The 18,698-nt window shown below is 45.1% G+C and overlaps 6 protein-coding genes across 6 annotated transcripts; 2 read left to right on the forward strand and 4 right to left on the reverse strand.

The window, feature by feature from the left end:
• Positions 1-1,817: 1,817 nt before the first annotated feature.
• On the reverse strand, positions 1,818-2,564 carry AO090012000685 (uncharacterized protein; the record flags this gene model as incomplete). Its single annotated transcript, XM_001727606.1, has 1 exon — positions 1,818-2,564. One exon carries the CDS (start codon positions 2,562-2,564, stop codon positions 1,818-1,820), a length of 747 nt encoding a protein of 248 aa, XP_001727658.1.
• Positions 2,565-3,072: 508 nt separating this feature from the next.
• AO090012000686 (FPP/GGPP synthase family protein) lies at positions 3,073-4,475 on the reverse strand (the record flags this gene model as incomplete). Its single annotated transcript, XM_001727607.3, has 7 exons — positions 3,073-3,396; positions 3,458-3,545; positions 3,592-3,652; positions 3,706-3,807; positions 3,860-4,023; positions 4,075-4,229; positions 4,281-4,475. 7 exons carry the CDS (start codon positions 4,473-4,475, stop codon positions 3,073-3,075), a joined length of 1,089 nt encoding a protein of 362 aa, XP_001727659.3.
• Positions 4,476-5,372: 897 nt separating this feature from the next.
• AO090012000687 (uncharacterized protein) lies at positions 5,373-6,896 on the forward strand (the record flags this gene model as incomplete). Its single annotated transcript, XM_001727608.1, has 1 exon — positions 5,373-6,896. One exon carries the CDS (start codon positions 5,373-5,375, stop codon positions 6,894-6,896), a length of 1,524 nt encoding a protein of 507 aa, XP_001727660.1.
• A 1,691-nt stretch (positions 6,897-8,587) lies between these two features.
• Positions 8,588-10,014, forward strand: AO090012000688 (bifunctional terpene synthase/polyprenyl synthetase family protein; the record flags this gene model as incomplete). Its single annotated transcript, XM_023236585.1, has 5 exons — positions 8,588-8,864; positions 8,933-8,961; positions 9,014-9,261; positions 9,315-9,841; positions 9,965-10,014. The coding sequence occupies 5 exons, from the start codon at positions 8,588-8,590 to the stop codon at positions 10,012-10,014; spliced, it is 1,131 nt and encodes a 376-aa protein (XP_023091495.1).
• A 340-nt stretch (positions 10,015-10,354) lies between these two features.
• Positions 10,355-13,803, reverse strand: AO090012000689 (uncharacterized protein; the record flags this gene model as incomplete). The annotated part of the gene is made up of 6 exons (XM_023236586.1): positions 10,355-10,954; positions 11,004-11,413; positions 11,467-11,538; positions 11,736-11,899; positions 11,994-12,178; positions 13,771-13,803. The coding sequence occupies 6 exons, from the start codon at positions 13,801-13,803 to the stop codon at positions 10,355-10,357; spliced, it is 1,464 nt and encodes a 487-aa protein (XP_023091496.1).
• Positions 13,804-15,688: 1,885 nt separating this feature from the next.
• On the reverse strand, positions 15,689-18,511 carry AO090012000690 (SDR family oxidoreductase; the record flags this gene model as incomplete). The annotated part of the gene is made up of 3 exons (XM_023236587.1): positions 15,689-15,766; positions 17,645-17,932; positions 18,011-18,511. 3 exons carry the CDS (start codon positions 18,509-18,511, stop codon positions 15,689-15,691), a joined length of 867 nt encoding a protein of 288 aa, XP_023091497.1.
• Between the last annotated feature and the right edge of the window lie 187 nt (positions 18,512-18,698).

Consider the following 18,698-nt stretch of genomic DNA (forward strand, 5'->3'; position numbering starts at 1 on the left):
AGATCATTCAAAACAAACCGAAAAAATGTGCTACGAAAACTAATATTCAGAGCGGAAGAGCTCCCTTGTACCGATTGAACTCTGACCAAGGTTGGCCTTCTATTCATAGCAATATCTTTCCTTAATGTCGCTGACTCATTCTAGTAATGTGGAGAAATAAACATGACAATTGGGTGACATACATGGCGAAACGGGAAAGTTATTGCAAAGGAAATGAGAAAGCCATGCCAGCCATTCTTCCTGATCCGCACGCAATTGCGAAAGGCGATCATATTATTATCTGTAGACAAAGTCTTGTGTTAGGGTGGAGAATACACGTTACGGCATTGCACAAGAAGACACAGAGGGAAATAATGGACAATGGTGGTCAACGGGACCTCTACAATTTGGCGCATAGGACCCCAGAAGGAGGTATTCTCAAGCTTTTCGCCATTTCTGAGAGTATACATGGTGGAAGAATGACTGAGGATGAAGCTCAAAAGTTTGTCCTACTATCCTTAGGTAAGTTACTATTTGTATCCTTGTCCATTTGTGTTGCTTTATCTCCTTCCCTTTGCTATCATTTAGGCTAATACGTTATTGCTGTATTTTCTCTTCAACTGCTCAACAGGTCTATACTTGGAACAGTGCAACTGGATTTCAGCGTCATTGCTATGCAACTCGTTCGCCCCTGGCGGACGGTCAATGCCTCAACCTTGACTCCATTTAACTATCACTCTCTCAATGCATGGACAATGTTTCCTTTGTTAAGCAAGGCTGGGTGCCTTGGCAAGGGAATATCAGCATACAGAAGCTGTTTACCGGATTCCCTTCTGTTCACACCATGTATCCATTGGTATTTATTATAAAACTCCTGGTTGACTCGCTTGAGCTTACAATCGTGGTTGGAGTTACCACACTTTATAGATGTTTGCGCTTAGATCCTGCAGAGCTCTGGTTAATGAAATGCAACGATCGATGTGTTCGGGAAGTCACCCAGAATGCAGGAGACGAGGAGTTGGGTATAGCTTATAAAGCCCGCTTCAGAAGGCTTTATATAAAGACTGCTTATCAGCTATGTTACGCTACCTTGCTGTATTCCTGACATTTGAAACTGGCTCCAGGGCCTATACATCGTTCGTGTTTTCTTCTGAGCACATGTACGTCGTAACAAAATCCACCATTATCGTAACAAATCCAACAACCCAATATGAACAGAGTAGTAAAACGACCATAGTATAACTTGAATGATTTACGAAAGGTATTATGTCATGAATTGAAAAGTCTGGCATATTTCTGGAACGTTTTCTGATGGTAACACAGAGAGATGAAAGCATATTCTCGATTCGGTGTAGATCGGCTCTGTGCACGACCACTATATTAGTACGGCAATAGTTACCTTCTCCAACCCTATCTATATTGACACATCACAAATATTATAAGCGAGGCGCATATGTGAGCCCAAACCTTCCTCGCGTGTTGAAGAGCCCAGTTAAGCTTTGACTAGGAAGGGTTAGTTGTATGGTGGTGTTGACGGTTGCTTTGGAGGTCTGTACACCCATCACACCTTTTGATATTGATTGGCAACGTAAATTTTTTCTCGGGTTGTCAACCAATAATAGTCATCTAAAGCGTCTATAGCGGGATACGCGAAGTATGTTAGGGCCGCAGGATAGAAATTAGTTCTTTGCGCTAGTCGGTATGTTAACCCGTATAACAATTTTAATCCGAGCAGATAAAAGATCCATTGGGGTCATCGAAAGGGTGATGAGATGTGAAGCATCACTCTGACCCACTTAAGAACATAGAGAGTCTTGGTTAGAGTACATGATCCTGCTTCAAGCAACATGCTTCTTAGTGATAACCCCTGCAGCCTGCCACATAGAAAGAAACAAAGGACCATAGGATACTGCACCCCACAACCAAGGTATCCAAAACGATAACAGGCCATCCCAAGCCAGTGGTCCCTCATGAAAACAATGTGCAACATATTCCGTTGGGATCGCCCACACTGATATCGTAGAGACGGTCCAACCAACCCAGCGAGGAATCAGAGGTTTCGCTCGATTATCGAAGAAAATAGCCCATGATATTGCAAATGTCTGGAGTATCATGGGCGAGCCGATACACATGTAAAGAAGCCATGCGAGATCACTCGCAAGCTGAGTTATAACTGGATCTCGGCCTGAGCGATACGTCGCGGCCGCGAAGAACGTTCCAATCAGTGCCAGAGCAAATCCAAGTAAGCAACCACCAGCCATTTGGAGGATTAAGATGGTGATGTTAATCCCTGGTATGCGTGCAAGTTGGTTACTGATACCGACTGCAAATAGTGGCCAGAGAGAGGATGCGAGTAGGAGGAGAAAAATGCCGATGTTAATGTGATCCTTGTTCTGTTGGTAATAATCTGCCAGATCTTGCGGTGCTTGAAGAGGGCTTGTTGGAGGGAGGAGCCCTGAGGCCCCAAAGAAGATGAAAACCAGTAACAAAGCTATTGGTCCACATGCCAGAAACAATTTATCTCTCCGACTATCTGAGGGAGTATAGTAGGAAAGGCTATGCTCGTAGTTTTCATTTGAGGCCATATTGAAATGAATAGTGGGTTAGAGAATGGCGAGGAGAATAGCAAAGCGATGCACAAGGTAGCACAAGAATAGTCAAGGTTTAGAGAACAAGAATGCAGTGAATACTCAATGAAATGTCGTGAGAGAAATCGAGTGGCATCCATCTTGGTTACGAAAAACGAGATCTGCAAAAGACATCAGCTCAAAACTTAAAACGGTGATTGATTTACGGTGTGAACAAATGAAGGCAACTTTCCTACAAGCCACTGTAGATCCTGACGTATGCTACGCCATTGAATGAACATTCTCGCCAGGTATATGACCAGGGTGAAGTTTATTTCTCTATTTATCTGTTATTTAACGCTTTTATAAAATAAGATAGGAAATATAGAGACAACAAGTTAAGTTAGTTATGTTTGCCCAGTCTAGTTGAGAATAGATCAAACAAAACCCCTCTGTGTGCCGAGACTTCAAATGTATTTTCAGACTAGGATCTAATATATGTTCCCCTAATAGCATATCACTCGGACTAGACCTGTAACTTCGTCAATATTCCCTCCAGAATCGGATTCTTTAACCCAAAACTAGCCTCTAGCCGATGAAGCTCCGTAAGAAGATCATTATGCATCGTCTGTAGCAATGCCTTTGTTTTTCCAATAGCTCCATTCGTTTTAATTGCTTTGAGAATAAATTCCTTCATTCCAAGTGGCAATCCATCGCCTGATGACCGCCGACTAAACAACAAACCCTTAACTTGATCACTTTCTAACCCAGAACTTTGCATGTAGTATATCAAAGGCAGTGAGATCTTGCCTTCGTCAAAATCCTCGCAAAATCCTTTCTGATGGGAGTACTATAACCAAGAATGTATAATTAGAGAAGTCAAATCCCATGGAATTATAGAAACAACATACCTCTTCCGACATGAGATTTTGGTAATCATCGCGGATTTGAAAAAAACGACCTAGAAGGCTTACGAAGTGGGTAAGTTCTAGATGTGGACTATATTGATATTAGACATGAAGTAATATATCGGTATTGAACTTACCCAGAACTAATTGATTTAGCCTGCATGAGGCGCACACAGAGTCGGAACAAGCCACCAGTTTCTAAATTTGTGAGGACGTTGATGGGAAAGAGCTGGGAGATCCATATCACTTACTGTGGTCTATCATCATCATATACTCCTCGACAGTAGGGATATGGCCATGGTACTTCCAGTATAGGTCAAATGATTGGCCACAATGGAGGTTTTGCAATTCATCTGTATAGCTTAGCTAGATCCTTTGCATAGTTCTTAAAGTATAGTATCTTACCAATGAATATTTCCGTTGTCTCTGAGCTGTCAAGTCGCTGCACTTCTGAGAAGGTATTGACCAGAGCATATACGGCAGAATTGATGGTCTGAGCTGGGCCATACAACATGTGCGTGGCGGGCTTCCCTCGACGAAGTTGAGACTCGTCTTCGAGATCATCGAACCTTCACAGTTGTTACCAGCTTTATATCCATCCTTGTGTATGAAGTACTTACATAAGACTTGATTGGTGAAGGATGTTAGTAATAGATTTGATAGATTCAAGGGTCGGCTGGGGAACCTGAATCCATATGTGAATGCCTTGAATGAATATTTCTCTCACGTTCTTCGAGGGCAATCCGGCTATGTAATTGTAGGGAGCCAGTACGATCTAGAGATTACCAGTCAAAATGGGTGATATAATATTTTAGATAGTACCAACATTCTTTTCTGGTTTGGTGGACACTTTACTGTTGCCATCTTCACAAACCTGTTTCTCTTGGCCCGGTTGCGTGTCGCTACTAAGACGTCCACTGCTTTCCGGAGTCGATTCCTTGGAGCGAAGTTTGTCCCCATTTGGCGGATTTTGACTTTTTCGGACAGAACGACTTTTATTTCTCACGAAGAACTTGGTCATAACTGTTCTAACATAAACTATTGTCATCGTGAATTATTGATACCAGATTGATTGATATTTGGAAAAAGAGAATATTGAAGGTACTGGGGACGATAGATTGGAGCAGTAATAGTCGAATTCTAGTTGACAGGTAGAAACATCACCTGAGATTACAGATCGTCGTTGAGCGAAGGCTTTGCTAAGTCATGCGTACGATCGACCAGGTGCACGCGGCTCAATAATTCGATATAGGCAAGGCAACCATGGCGATGCATGGGCCGTTAGCAACCTGTGTCGGCTATACAATGTGATGGCTTGAAAAACATGCGAGCTTCTCCAAAAACTGTCCAAATTTATGCCGATGACAACTCCCTACTTAATTAGGAAATAATGCAAGTGATTGTCATTGGTACCTCGAAAAAGTGGATCATTTTATTAGCGTCTCCTTCCAGCCATTAGCAGTTCTGAGATCAGTCGATTTGATATAGATGGTCCGTGTAAATCGCCATGGAAATTAGTTCCGTCAATTAAGGTTCGTCAAGGAACACCCAGATCCTCATCTATTTTGTGTTCAAAAAGATCGACATATTACGAGCTTGTTGGTGCCCAAATCCCTCAGATCTGCAGATGTTGACGTATCCAATTAGCCTAAATTATCGTGAGCAGACTTCGATCTTTTCCAGAGCTTTATCTTCATGTAAACACAAAAGCAAAAATAAAAACGAAGTTTGAAATTTTCAGGTCCAGTGGTAATGCAGATAGAATTGCCATGGATCATGGATAGACTTGCTACACCAATCCAATTAAATCCAGTATCACAAATGCTTAACACGGGATGTATATAAAGAGTTTGGCATCAGGTTCAAACCTACCATTGTAAGAATTGTGAACACGAAAAGCTATCTATCATTCCAGACAATGGATCTTACTCTTCATCTCATCCTGTTCCTTTGTTTTTGGGCTTGTTATCTGCTTTTCGAAAAGCAACTGCAACAACGCTCTCCGTTACCTCCTGGTCCGACCCCTCTTCCTATTATTGGGAATATCCTTCAGTTCAAAAGGAAACAAGCGGTGTGGGAGACTATTTCTCAATGGAGTGATCAATATGGCCCTATAATGAGCTTCAAGGTCGCATCACGGACGATTATCGTCTTGAGCACCAATCAAGCCATTCGGGATGTCCTTGAAAAGACACCCGTTAACAGCAGTCGACCCCGGTTTATTGGGGTCAACGAGAATCTGACACGGTCTATGATGCCTATCTTTTTACCGATCAGTGACAAATGGAAGGCCATCCATCGAGTGCAACTAAGCCTTGTGAATTCACGATCAGCCAAGGGGATAGCAGAAATTCAGTTACTGACGGCAAAGCAACATCTGTTCAACATGCTAGAGAATGCCAACTATGATATCGCCGATCATATCAATCGCTTTACATCAAACGTTGTTTCGACTGTGCTTTTTGGCACCAATATTGGATCAGTCTCCCAGGCCAAGAGCAATGGCAAGTTTGGTCTAGCCGACCAATTTATTGCTTCCATATGCGTGGAACATGCGCTGGTTGACCTATTTCCAATTCTCGAGCACATACCAGGTGTTGCCCGGCTGGGTGCTAGCAAAGGTAATGCCTGGTTTGAGTCCATCAGACAACAATATACTGAGGATATACAACGCGCTATCAACTCTCCAACATGGAGCATGATCAAAGCTGCTCACCAGCAAAAGATAGGTGGAATGTCAGAGGACGCCTTCCGCATGTGGAATGTGGAAATGGAATTTGCGTTGGGGATGACATCGTCTATGATGATTGCGAACCTGGTTGCGATGGCTGTGTCACATTCCCATGAATTCCGCCAGGTTCAATCGGAAATCGATCGAGTAGTGGGCCCGGAGCGACTGCCAACCGCGGATGATCTCGCACATCTGCCTAGACTACATGCTTTCGTGAAAGAGGGCATACGGGTAGCGCCAATCGTGCCTTTCTCGGTCCCACATGCAGCCGTGGAAGAAAATGAATACATGGGCTATCGAATTCCAGTGGATGCTATCATTCTACCTAACCAATGGCATATAAACCGTGAGCCCAAGTACTTTGAAGATCCAGCCGAATTCAAACCTCAACGATGGATAGACAACCCAAACCTTCCTGGTCCGGCTTTGGTCGGGTATGGGATAAGGATCTGCCCCGGTAGGCAGACGGCGAACAATGGTCTGTTAATTGTTTTGGCCTTGATGGCGTGGGGGTTTGATTTGAACCATGCAGGAGGGGTAAAGGAACCTCCGAATGTTTTAGAGACTCTAATTATGAAGCTCCCGACATCGAGTATTCGATATTCCTGTCGGAGTTCGGTGCATCGAGACCTCATTCAAAAAGAATGGCTCGCGAGTGACGACGACCCCAGCTCAATTTTGAACACTCTTGGAAGTAGTCTAGGATTCTAGATAGATGAGTAGTGACTAGCTAGCTGGATTTTTCATGGCACAATTTTTCAGCTTCCGTCTACCCATCGCACATGTATTCAACAGGTACAGTAGATACTTCTCGAGATACCTACTACAAACCATGTTAATGGCCAATACGAACTCCGTGGTGTGTTTACTCACAAAACGAGTTCAATTATTTCAAGAATTCCCGACCCAACTGCCGAACCACCAACTGCCAACTCTAGCAGCTCTGTAGCCACCTGTCAACTATAGGACATGGGCCGGAAGAAGGCTACCCCACTCTATCGTCTACCATGCGAGGGTAACGCTAAGGATTATGGACAAACTCAAGGGACTACAGGCGGGTCCTTTCCAATCAAGAATTCCGAGCGGTATAACCCGCTTACTGCGTGGTAACCGTGTCTCGCTTAACCTCGTGAGGTGGGGGGGATGCGCGTAAAAACTGAAAATACGTTTGTAGCATACGCTAAGCGCATATTTAAGTTTCCTTATGTTGACCTGAAATTTTTAACCTACACTGCCATTGGATAGATTAGGTCACACTAGGTGCATTTTCCGATACTAATGCAAGATAAGATTTCTCAAGGATTGACCTGTTGTTAATAGTTCTCTCAAGGCAAAAGTATGTCCCAGCGTTGATCGGCTATCAACCAAAGAGACACTCACACACTAGTTTGTATAGTTCTAGGATTAGACTTCAACGAGATACCGTGTCTATTTAGGTTTAAACCGACCTAATCTTATAATTGTACGGGATCAACTTTCACAGCCACAGTACGTGCGCAAAGGTATGTCAAAGCTAACACCAGATCTTCCGACAATAAGTACATCGCTACCGAATATGGGCCTGATCTCCTGTGGATTCTTATCGTAGGAATCCGGTTGGGCTTAGACCTATTTAGCCGCGAAGACCAGAGGTATCGGACTCTGAAGTTCGATGTCCTAAACCACTACCTATATGGCGTATGCGTAATACAACAAAAACGATCCGTTTGGTTCTAAAGTTTTCATATCATCATCTTTGACTATCTGCCCCTCATATCCATATGTGTCACATATGGCAAAGGTATGGAGCGCTCACGTCTTAAACCTTGAACGCAACCTATTCGCTAGGAAGGAATTCCATGTATAGCCGAAAGCAAAAGCAATCCTTTAATTAAATTAATTTCATACAGGTCTTTATCTCGTGACCACATAAAGTGACCAAGTTAGTGCATTAGTCTGTGCTGAATTAAAAATTTGAAAGTGCATGAGCAAAGGAAAAGCCAGCCTTACTAGACGGTGGCGCTGGTTATTGTAAGAGATTATAAAAGCCTCCTCAATGGTAACAATCAACACCCAGAAACATTGCCGACTAACTTCAAAAGCGAACTTATAAATATGGAAACCGCCTCCATTGGTACGTCCACACAATATGTTTTACTCATACATACGCACAAAAGCTAACAACTTAACAAGCACTCTGTCAAGAGCGGCTCTGCTCCAAAATAGACCGACCCCATCTTCTCTCCATCCAATATTGCTATGACTGGATTCAAGGCTTGGTTCCATATGTCCAACCAACATCCCTCCTCTTCAACGATTATATGGACTGTCAACCGGATTCGCCCTTGAGCATCCCTAACCGGGCTGAAATACATGCCCTCCTAATCCAACACTCTATCAAGCTCGATCCCGTCAAGGCCAACATGCCCTGGCGTTCATCCATCACCAATGTCCGACAGAATATACACTGGCAGGCTGTCGTAGATGGATACACCAAGATCCTCCAGGCCTTTGCACAGGATGAAACTGCAAAGCGTACTCCAAGCCCAGATGTGATTACTGTGGCTGATATGGCGATGAAAGAACTCAAACGGGTGGAGAACGGGAGTTCACGTTTTGTCACATATATGTATCCTTTTGCGAGTGAGCATCGCATGAGATTGTTGGCGGAAATGCAGTGTCTTTCACTGCTATTTGATGGTATGTTCTGTCCTCCCAATATGTGATTATGGGGATGGATGAAAGACTTTAGTTAACTGGAATCATAGAATCATGGGAACATCATGAACATGACCATGTAAGGTTTTCACAATTAAAATCGGTTCTATTATTTGATACTAAGTTGATAGAATCAAACCTTCTTCCTCTCCCTGATGCCGCCAATTAATAACAAAGACCTTCACCCCAAAACCCCACTCCAAGAAGCCGTCTGGAAGTCAATTGAGGCAATCTATGAAGAGGATGAACACGCTGGTGGTAATGGTGGCACAGGGCTCGTCGAGTTCCTAACTAATTATATCAAACACCCAACCCCGGTCAAAGAGATGAAAACTTTCACCGACTTTATGGATTATCGCTTCAATGACGGAGGCATGATGTATGTTACCCCCCTCTCTCTATACATATTATAAAGTCTGTAACCTAGAAAAGGGTATGCTGGAACTCAGCCAAATTCTCAATCGGTTCGAATCTCAGTCTCCAAGAGCCAAAAATGGCCCGTATCGTCCGCCTATTCTCAGACCAGATGCTAGAATCTAACGATATCGCCTCGTTTGATAAAGAGAAAAAGCACTGGCTGTCTGGAAATGCTAAGCAATTCCTGACAACCAACGGGACCGCCATTATCCGAGATCTCTTCTCTTTGAAAAGCGACGAAGCAGCGAAAGCGCTTGCATATGCAAACCAAATGGAAACAGAACGCCAAATGGACCGAGAATTAGGGGATTTACTCTCCACGGGCCAATTATCGACCGATGAGTGGCATCTGGTCAATGCGATGCTATACTGTGTTACGGGGAATCTTATTTCAGCTGTTACGATGTGTCGGTATGGGGGTGAGGCTGCTAGAATCCCAACTACAAAGAAAAGGCCGGATGCGAATGGATTGAGTGGAGGTATGTGGCCGATGATCTTGTTGTTTTCGGCTGCGGTTGCTTTGACTTCGCAGTGGTATTCGGGTGCGTTTAAGTCGGTTGGGTTTTGGTGAAACTTTTCTACTGCTGTTTTGCATGATTACAATGATCAATATCACTTTCTTGAATTTTGTAAAACTATTGTCTTTCTCTTATGTCGTGTTCTAGTATCAATCTCTCCCCTTTATCCTCTGATTAACAGGTCTATTATGCAATAAGTAAAGGTTGCAAAATAACCCCAGCCATCAGTCGGAGTGAGATATATCAAAGGTCATTATTCATGAGGATAACTAACTCCACTGTCGGAGTCTATCTGTATAATATGAAACGCGTAAGAGTCGACAGCTGCCGTAGCCTGAGTAGGATATACTCATGTAAGCTTCAAGACACTAGAAATGGTATGACAACTTACACTTTGGGGACATTACGCTCGATGATACTTAATTATCCAAAGAACAAGCCACTTGACTAGAACTCGTATTTACCATGACCTCGTCGTTGGTAGTCACCTGAAGCACCATCCCCGAATCTACCACACTCACCCTGACACTCATAGATCTACAGCATATATCGATATGACACATCCAAGTCGCCATCCCCAACCATTATACTTTCAGGCGAATCATCCGCATCCGACATCAATCGACCCCGCCTACGGTTCTCCATCCAACACGCAAAAAAATAGCAAGTGGACCAGAATACGGCCAGGGTGAAGAAAGAAATGGCCACACTGTACCCGGTATGGTAGTACGGCGCCTCCTTGGCTTTAAAGAGGAACGTGGACACTATTCCCGCGATCTCCCCGAACCCGAGTTGCAGCGCTGTACCGATCGCGCGCCGTCGGTGGCCTCCTACGTTCATAGTGAACCAGCAGATAGCCACCGGCATACCGCAGTACGGACCGAAGACCACAAGGAACAGCGCGGCATACTGGACTCGAGGCTTATCGTGGACGGATAGCAGGATTGCGAGCCCGGCGATTGCAACCACTAGATTAAACAGAACAAATAGATAGCGGTGTCGTAGTCTATCAGAGGCAAATGCAATCCCAAGAGAGAGAAAAAAGGCCATTGCTAAAGGAGGGACGGAATGCAGTTGAGTCTGGAGTGTGCTGTAGCCGTAGGATTTGATGATTCTCGGTGAAAAGTATGCGTAACACTATATGATAGTCAGAATGATATTTAAGATTGGCGAAAGAAGCACATACGTATGATGGTACCAAGAAAGAAAAATATATGAGCGCACCCAAGCAGATCCTGTAGTCCTTGAGAACCTCAACCACGTCAATGAAACGTATAGGATCCTCCGCTGACTCGGTCCCATGTTCAATCTCCATTCTCTTCTTCATCCATCGCCGCTCGGCCTCGGTCAGCCACCTGGCCTGCTCGGGAAAATCCGAGATAAGGAACCAAGCGAGAACAGCAACAAAGCATGTTACGGCTCCCTCAATGATAAAAAGCCAACGCCAGGCTCCATATCCTCTCATACCCTGCATATATCCTGTGCCGTATGCTATCAGTCCTCCAAATGCGCCCGCAAGCGTCGTTGAGTTGAAAAAATATGTATATCGGCGGAGGGCATCTGGACGTCTGTACCACATTCCAATGAGGTAGTAGCCTGGACAGTCAGGTTAGATCACCTGCTTGGTTTCGCATTCAGAATTTACTTACATCCAGGAAACATTCCGGATTCTGTCACACCGATGAAGAACCGTGTCACTAGGAGACCACCGTAGCTTTTCACTTTTCGATGAGGCACGTTAGGAATTTGTATTGCTTTCCATTTAACGAGGAGCAGGAAGCGTACCGAAACCTTGACCAATTGTCAGGATACCGAAACAAAACATACATCCTGCCACTGCCGTCTAGTATTAGCCGCATCCTTATGCATAACTCTTTGTATGGTGGTATAAACCTGGATTCACAGGTAAGGGACATACACCAGACGTGGGGTTGTAGTTTCTTGAGAACGATGTTTGATGGGACCTCCAGCAGCACGTATGGCACAAAAAATATCGTCAACGCCGTGTTGAACTGATTCGATTTAGGGTCCATTCCCAAATCCTCTTCAAGTCCAAAAACGACTGCATGACCCATGTTAATCCTGTTTGACTCCACGCAGCGTAAGTATTCGTAAGTGTAAAAAGGTAACAACAGGAATGCAGACACAACCAATGTGCTGCAGTTATTAAACACACCGATCTAAAAAGGCCAGAAAGTACAGTATGCACAGAATTGGCAAAACATGGGCATCGATCTTGAACATCAATCGCTTCTCGTTGATACCCGAGACAGTGTCAGCGAACTCCTCGCTGACACTATTGGAATCAAATGTGACATCACCTTCGGACTCTATGGTGCTGTCAGTGCGTCGGCTGAGTAACTAATTGCTTAAAAGAGGTTCATGCCAACACAATGCAACCCTCAGTAAACACATGGGATGACTTACTCCTATTGTAAACCGCCATTGTGCTGGAACGGATGCGCACTTCAGGTCCTATAGCATCGAAGCCCAAGCGAAGGCCGCCGTGCAATAGAAGGTGGGTGTTGGATACTGAAGAAAGAAAACGAGAAGAAGTGGAAGGAAATGCTAGGATAGACGGTCGAAATCCCCCGGTCCAAACCGAACAAGACAAATATGTCGGTTCGAGTAGTTCCCAATTGCGGCACTGGACAAGAACCAAATCACCAGACAAGAAGAGACAAGAGAATTTTTACGACCTCGGGATTGCTAGCAAACACTCCACTCCGTAAGTTCAATTCAAGCAAAAGAATTGCCAACAAAGTGCTCTCTTTTCTCGTATTACAAAGGCTAAGCCCCCTGCTCAATGTTATTATAATCATTCCGGCCTAAGTCTAACTCTCTCCGGTGCAACCGCGGGCCACAGTAAATGAGACTATATTAACACCAAATTAATGTCACAATACAGCAGTAGTAGGTGGATCCGTATGGATCCCAAGTTAGTGTGCAGTAGTTGTGTCAAGATCAACAAGGGTTCGACATAACGGTGGGGTTAAAGTTTAACATTAATTTATACGAGGGGCAACAGATCAAGGGATTTCCAATAACACTGTGAAGGTTCCATCTCTTTCCTCGAGTTCAGTACGTTTCATCAGCTTAAAAAGAAGAGCAATACATACATCCCTCAATATGAGCCAGCCAATCTATGAGAGCACGTCAGCGGCCAAGCTGAGTATTGCAATTGTAGGTGCTGGTATTGGCGGTTTGTCAGCTGCCATTGCTTTGGCTCGAGATGGACACCATGTCACGGTTTATGAGTCTACGCCAGAGTTGTCGGAGGTAAGATTTTCCTAAGTTCGAAACAACTCCTTAGGAAAGCGATTGATCATGCATAGATTGGCGCTGGTGTGCAAATGTCACCGAATGGTGTTCGCTACTGGCTCAACTGGGGCATCAATGAGGACCTGTGGCAAAAGTCTTCTCTACCCTCCGAATTGAACATGAGACGATGGAGGGATGGAGGGTTTATTGCTCGGACTGAATTAAATCCGGATTTTGAGAATAGGTTCGGCGCGCCATACCTAGTGATCCACCGGGCTGAGCTGCACAGTGTGCTTTGCCAGCACGCGCTCAAACAGGGCGTTGATGTCAGAACTTCCAGTCGCGCTGTTGATTACGACATGGATGCGCCAACAATTACTTTGGCAACGGGCGAAATCGTACGTCCCGACCTCGTAGTTGCAGTTGATGGTACGTGACGATCACAAAGCAGACCCATACATCAGCTGATATGATAGAAAGGTATCAATTCGTTTGCGAGGACGAAGTTACTGGGATCTACCGAAAAAGGAGGACCTCGTAAGACTGGGGTTGCCGCATATCGACTTATAGTCGAGGTCTCCGATCTCCTGGCGGATGCAGAGACAGCATGGATTGTCTCTAATCCGAACCTCAACCTCTGGTATTTGTTCTGATCAGATTCCAGCATCAAAATAACGTTTCATTTCACTCACAGTTATCAGGCTAGGTAATAACTGCTCCGCCATGGCCTACATGATATCCAATGGCACACGCTTGAACCTGGTACTTTCGCACCCCGATGCGAGTGACACTTCCAACATGTCCCAGGAAGAATTAACCCAAGAGATGATGTCTTATTTCCATGATTGGGACCCGATGTATGACTATCTAATACTTGAGAAGCAACATTTGAACCAATGGTGTTTGACTAACACAGTAGGCTCTAGGCTGATGAAGATTGTACAAAAGAAGAAATCAATTCATAACTGGCCCCTGTTTGAGGTAGAGCCCCTCGATAAATGGGTCTCTGACTCCGGAAAATTCATCCTCATCGGCGATGCGGCTCATGCCATGGTGCCATACTTATCAATGGGTACGCTACGCTTCATTTCGTTGATGTGTTATCATGGTGGGAGTATTTATTGATCATCTCATTCATTCCAGGTGTCACCATGGCAGTCGAGGATGCAGCTACGTTAAGTAAAGCTCTAGCTTATGTGACTGACAAGCGTGATCTTCGACTGGTGCTCCAGTTAGTCGAAAAGTTACGTATCCGCCGGGCGAAACAAGTCCAGCAGGCGAGCCTTGCTAACGGAAGAGTGCTTCATCTTTGCGATGGCCCAGAACAAGATGCCAGAGACAATGCAATGCGGCCTTCGGTGGAAGGAATACCGCTTGAGAAAAGCCCCTACGGCATGACCGACCCACAAACACAAGCCTGGTGCTATGGACACGATGTGCAGCGGGATTTTGAGAAAGCCTGGGAGAGGATCGTTAGCGATCGTCGTGTTGACGCGTCACTCTGAACTTACAAGCTGAAACCGTCTCGATTTTGTTCTATCATCAGGGTCTGGTAGATTAATTTATTTTTAATCGGCGAGGACCAGGGCTCACTATTGAGGTATTGTTAAGATATGGTACATTATTGGTCCAGCTGTTACGATGGATGTACCCACCCATGGCTCTAGCTTGGTAGTAGATTCCCCCGTAAGGTTCGAGGGTCAGGATACCTGTGATGTACGCACATGGTTTCCTTTTAGTGCCATGCTGTGGATGCCAGTATGGTTACATGACCTACAGGAAGATTCCCTCGTAAGGTTGGCCAGCCCACACATAGGGCGACAGACCCTTCTCGCCTCATGATAGTTTTTCTTCGGAAATGTAAGTGTGGTGCCATTCTGGAGAATCCACAACTGGAACCTGTAGTCAACAGTAAAATTTTTAACCGCGCAGGGACGAATGTAACGTTTCACAGGGTTCGCTAGCCACCGAGAAGCTTAGCGTGTGAGGGTTATCAATCCTTCGGCGTGACCCACCTCGTAAGCCTTGAGATGGTGGGGATGCCTCGGAGTAACCAGAACCCAATCATGCATTTATCTTAAAACCCTAGTACATTAATATAACTTTCGTTTTTGCGAGACACGCAGATACCATCTTTCCAGCCGCAATATGCAGGAAGGTACCATAGCTTACACGTCGACAACTCGCAAGATCCTGGTCACTAGTTAATTTATTCGGGCCAAATCGGCATGGCCCAATACTCCAGAATCATGTCCAATCTCGTGATTCTTAGTCAATAGGTAAGTTTTCTGCTATAGTACTGTAGAGTTAGCATTGCAAAACATGGCGAGGACAACATTGACCCCTGATCTTTTTTTCCTTGTTTGTTGGTCAATCTTGCTGTATCCTTCTATCTCCAGCCTCCATTTTTCCTTTGTACCTCTTTTATTCTTCAAGATTATCGGAGAACTTTAAGAGCATCCAATCATTTGTATGAAGGATCCTGTGGGTAACCCAAGCAGACATGCAGGATGTCGCATCGTACAGCTATCGCAATTCTCTGAGGCCGTGGAACGTGGTATGTCAATCAACATGCCTTGCTGCGTGTGCTCTAGTGATGGCGATGAGAATTTATACGAAGTTCTTCTTAAGGCGATCTGCAAGCTGGGAAGATTGTATGTGCCGAATATTTGGGGAGGAAACAACGAGCTAACCAAGAGTTGTGAAAGATACTTGCCTAATTGCTTCAGTGAGTGATTCCGATTGTATAGTTGTATTATTATAACAGAAAATAAGAAAAGGCGGAAAGAAATAAGAAAGAAAACAGACGAGGCTAACAGTTCGGTGACTAGGTTGGGTTTATAGGATATGCTACCATTTCGTTGGAAGCCGATAAAGTAGGCAGTGGCATCCATGAAACAGAAGTTGCCAAAGAGGACCTTGTGCAATATGCAAAGGTAGGACGATTCTACCTTAGAAGTCATATTTTGCCGTGCAGGTGTTAACCGGTCGTACGGACCAGCTCGCCAACGCGTCCCAAATCATGTACGGCCCCCTGATATTCATCACCAAGCTGTCCATTCTATTGCTTTACCTCCGCGTTTTTGCTCCAGCCAAAAGAAGTTGGATGTACATCTTCATCCACGGCCTTCTCTGGTTCAACGCCGCATTCTACCTAGCGGACACCCTTCTCGAGATCTTCGCGTGCGTACCTCGCGAGAAAATCTGGCACCCTGACGTTCATGGACATTGCGTAAATGTGAACGTGATGATCCTGGCGACCGCTATCCTGAACACCATTTCGGATTTCTCGCTACTGATCCTACCCATATTCTCTGTCTGGCGTCTTCATATGCGAAATACTCAGAAATTAGGTATTTCGGCCATTTTCGCTGCTGGCCTCTTGTAAGTATCCGGATGATATATCATGGCTTCAGAAGCCTGATACTGACAAGAGCGTTGACCAAATACCAGTGCGTGTTTCTCAAGTGCTATGCGGATTAGTATCAGTGTCCAAAAGAACAACACATCTGATAGGACATATGACTGGTTCCCAGAGTTTCTCTGGACGTAAGCTTTCCGTTTCCTTCCAGTCAAAAACAGAGTTTATTGACGGTGATGATCTTCTCCAGGTCTGCCGAGATTAGTGCCGGTATAATTGCTAGCTCTTTGCCCGCAGTGCCATCTTTCTTCCGCCATATCAGAGGAAAGGCCTCCACAGCCATTAGTAGCGAGCTCCAAAGCACGAGGAGATCAAACCGATACAATTTGTCCAAAAGACAAAGATGGAGTTCCAATGGGGCATCAGGGTGGAGAAATGGACCCATTGAGAGCTTATCACAGATGGAAGATAATGAGCTGGATGAAATACATGAATGGCGATGTCGTGGCTCACGACTGGTGGACCGTGGGGCGACTTCAATTGCTGACAGCCGTACAAGCCAGAAAGGTATCTTGAAAACTGTAGAGATAGACGTCGAAGAGACAGAGATTCGTTGAAATAGATACGTGTTTACTAAACCTAATTGGACCGTGTCGGCAAGAACCTTATAATAATGCCTTCTGGCCTAGAAAGGCATTTGTAGCCGGCAGTCTGTGTAACAGTTTCCTTCGGTCAAACCCACCTTGCCAAGAATGCCTCGTGCGAGTCATGCAAAACCCAAGTTCCAGACCTGGTTCCGATCAAGTCACTTGAAAGCATCATCCACAGCTGGGAGATACAACCTCATCTGCGGCTTAAGGGGCAAGTGGACCATTCGACAAAATGCCTCCAGAGGAAATAGCTGCCTTGACTGACCAAATGTTCTATCAGACAATAACCCCAAACTCCAATAATCCACGTTTTGAAACTGTACAGCAATTGTGCAGTGAATACCATCAACACAGCCTATCCCAGATCTAAGTAAAGACCGTATCAGGCACAAACTGAATCTAGGCCAAGCTTTTGGCTTTCACGAGCTTTTAGGCTTATCACCTTCGCGACTTTCCAGAAGGCTAAGCTTGAACCTTCGGTAAAAGAACCAATTCTACAAAAACATTGGTCAAAATTCAAGAACCAGTTTCAGCCATCATGAGAGTCGGACTTACAAATAGCCGCAGTGGTAAAATGGTAACGAGTAATCGAAGAGTGCGCGCGTGAACGCCTTCCCATATTTCAGCACTGACCTGTGGCTTCACCAGCTTCGCAACCACGGATCTCGCATAAGCATCTGCCGGCATGCCATTTGCGTTGCCTTCGTACTTGATCTCCTCGATGGTCTTCTTGAGTGGGAGATAGAGGGACGTCTCGGGAGCATGCATTCCATGGTGTAGAATGTTACTCTGCACGAAGCCGGTGACAAGCTCAATGACCTCTATTCCAAAAGGCTTGACCTCCTAGAATGCAGGTCAATTACAGGAATATGGGATGGGACAAAGTGACAATGAGGCATGGGGGCAGGAGGGCAGGCTTACCAAGCGGAGTGTCTTGGAATACTGACTGAGGGCCGCCTTGGAGGCATTATAAGGCGCCTGCCAGACCATGGGCACGTTCCTTGTCACGCTTCCAAGCTGCACAATACGTCCGCGAGGTGAGTTGCGGAGAAGCGGAATGAAGATCTGGCAAAGGCGCATGACAGCAAAGAGATTGACTTGAAACACTTTCTCAACCTCTTCGATCTCAAGGTCCATTGCGGTGGATGCGTAATGCGTTCCTGCATTGTTGACCAGGAAATCTAACCGGCCATCGGTGCGCTCGGATACCGCATCCTTCAGCTTGGCAATACTCTCTGGACTGCTGAGCTCCAGTTCAAAAGCTTCGATATTCTCGTGCTCGCTTGTTAGCTCCTTGAGGTATTCGACACGTCGGGCGGTCGCAAGAACGGTGACTCCTTGGGCTGCGAACGCTACTGCGAGCGCTTTTCCAATGCCACTGCTACAGCCGGCTACGAGAGCGAAAGAAGTTGTTTGCGCCATCAGTGCGATCAAATCTCAAACAGGCTATTGAGTAGTATAGTACAATGTTGTAATGGCCGTTGTTGAGCTGGAATGTGTTGAAATGAGCAAGTTGTGTTAAATACAAATGCAATGTTGTGCCGGTCGTCCAGAAAAAGGTGAGCGATCACATGACTAGTATGATTGTTGAAAGAAACCAGGGACCACA

Source organism: Aspergillus oryzae, chromosome 4 (genome assembly GCF_000184455.2).
Source record: "Aspergillus oryzae RIB40 DNA, chromosome 4".
Classification (NCBI taxonomy): Eukaryota; Fungi; Ascomycota; class Eurotiomycetes; order Eurotiales; family Aspergillaceae; genus Aspergillus; species Aspergillus oryzae.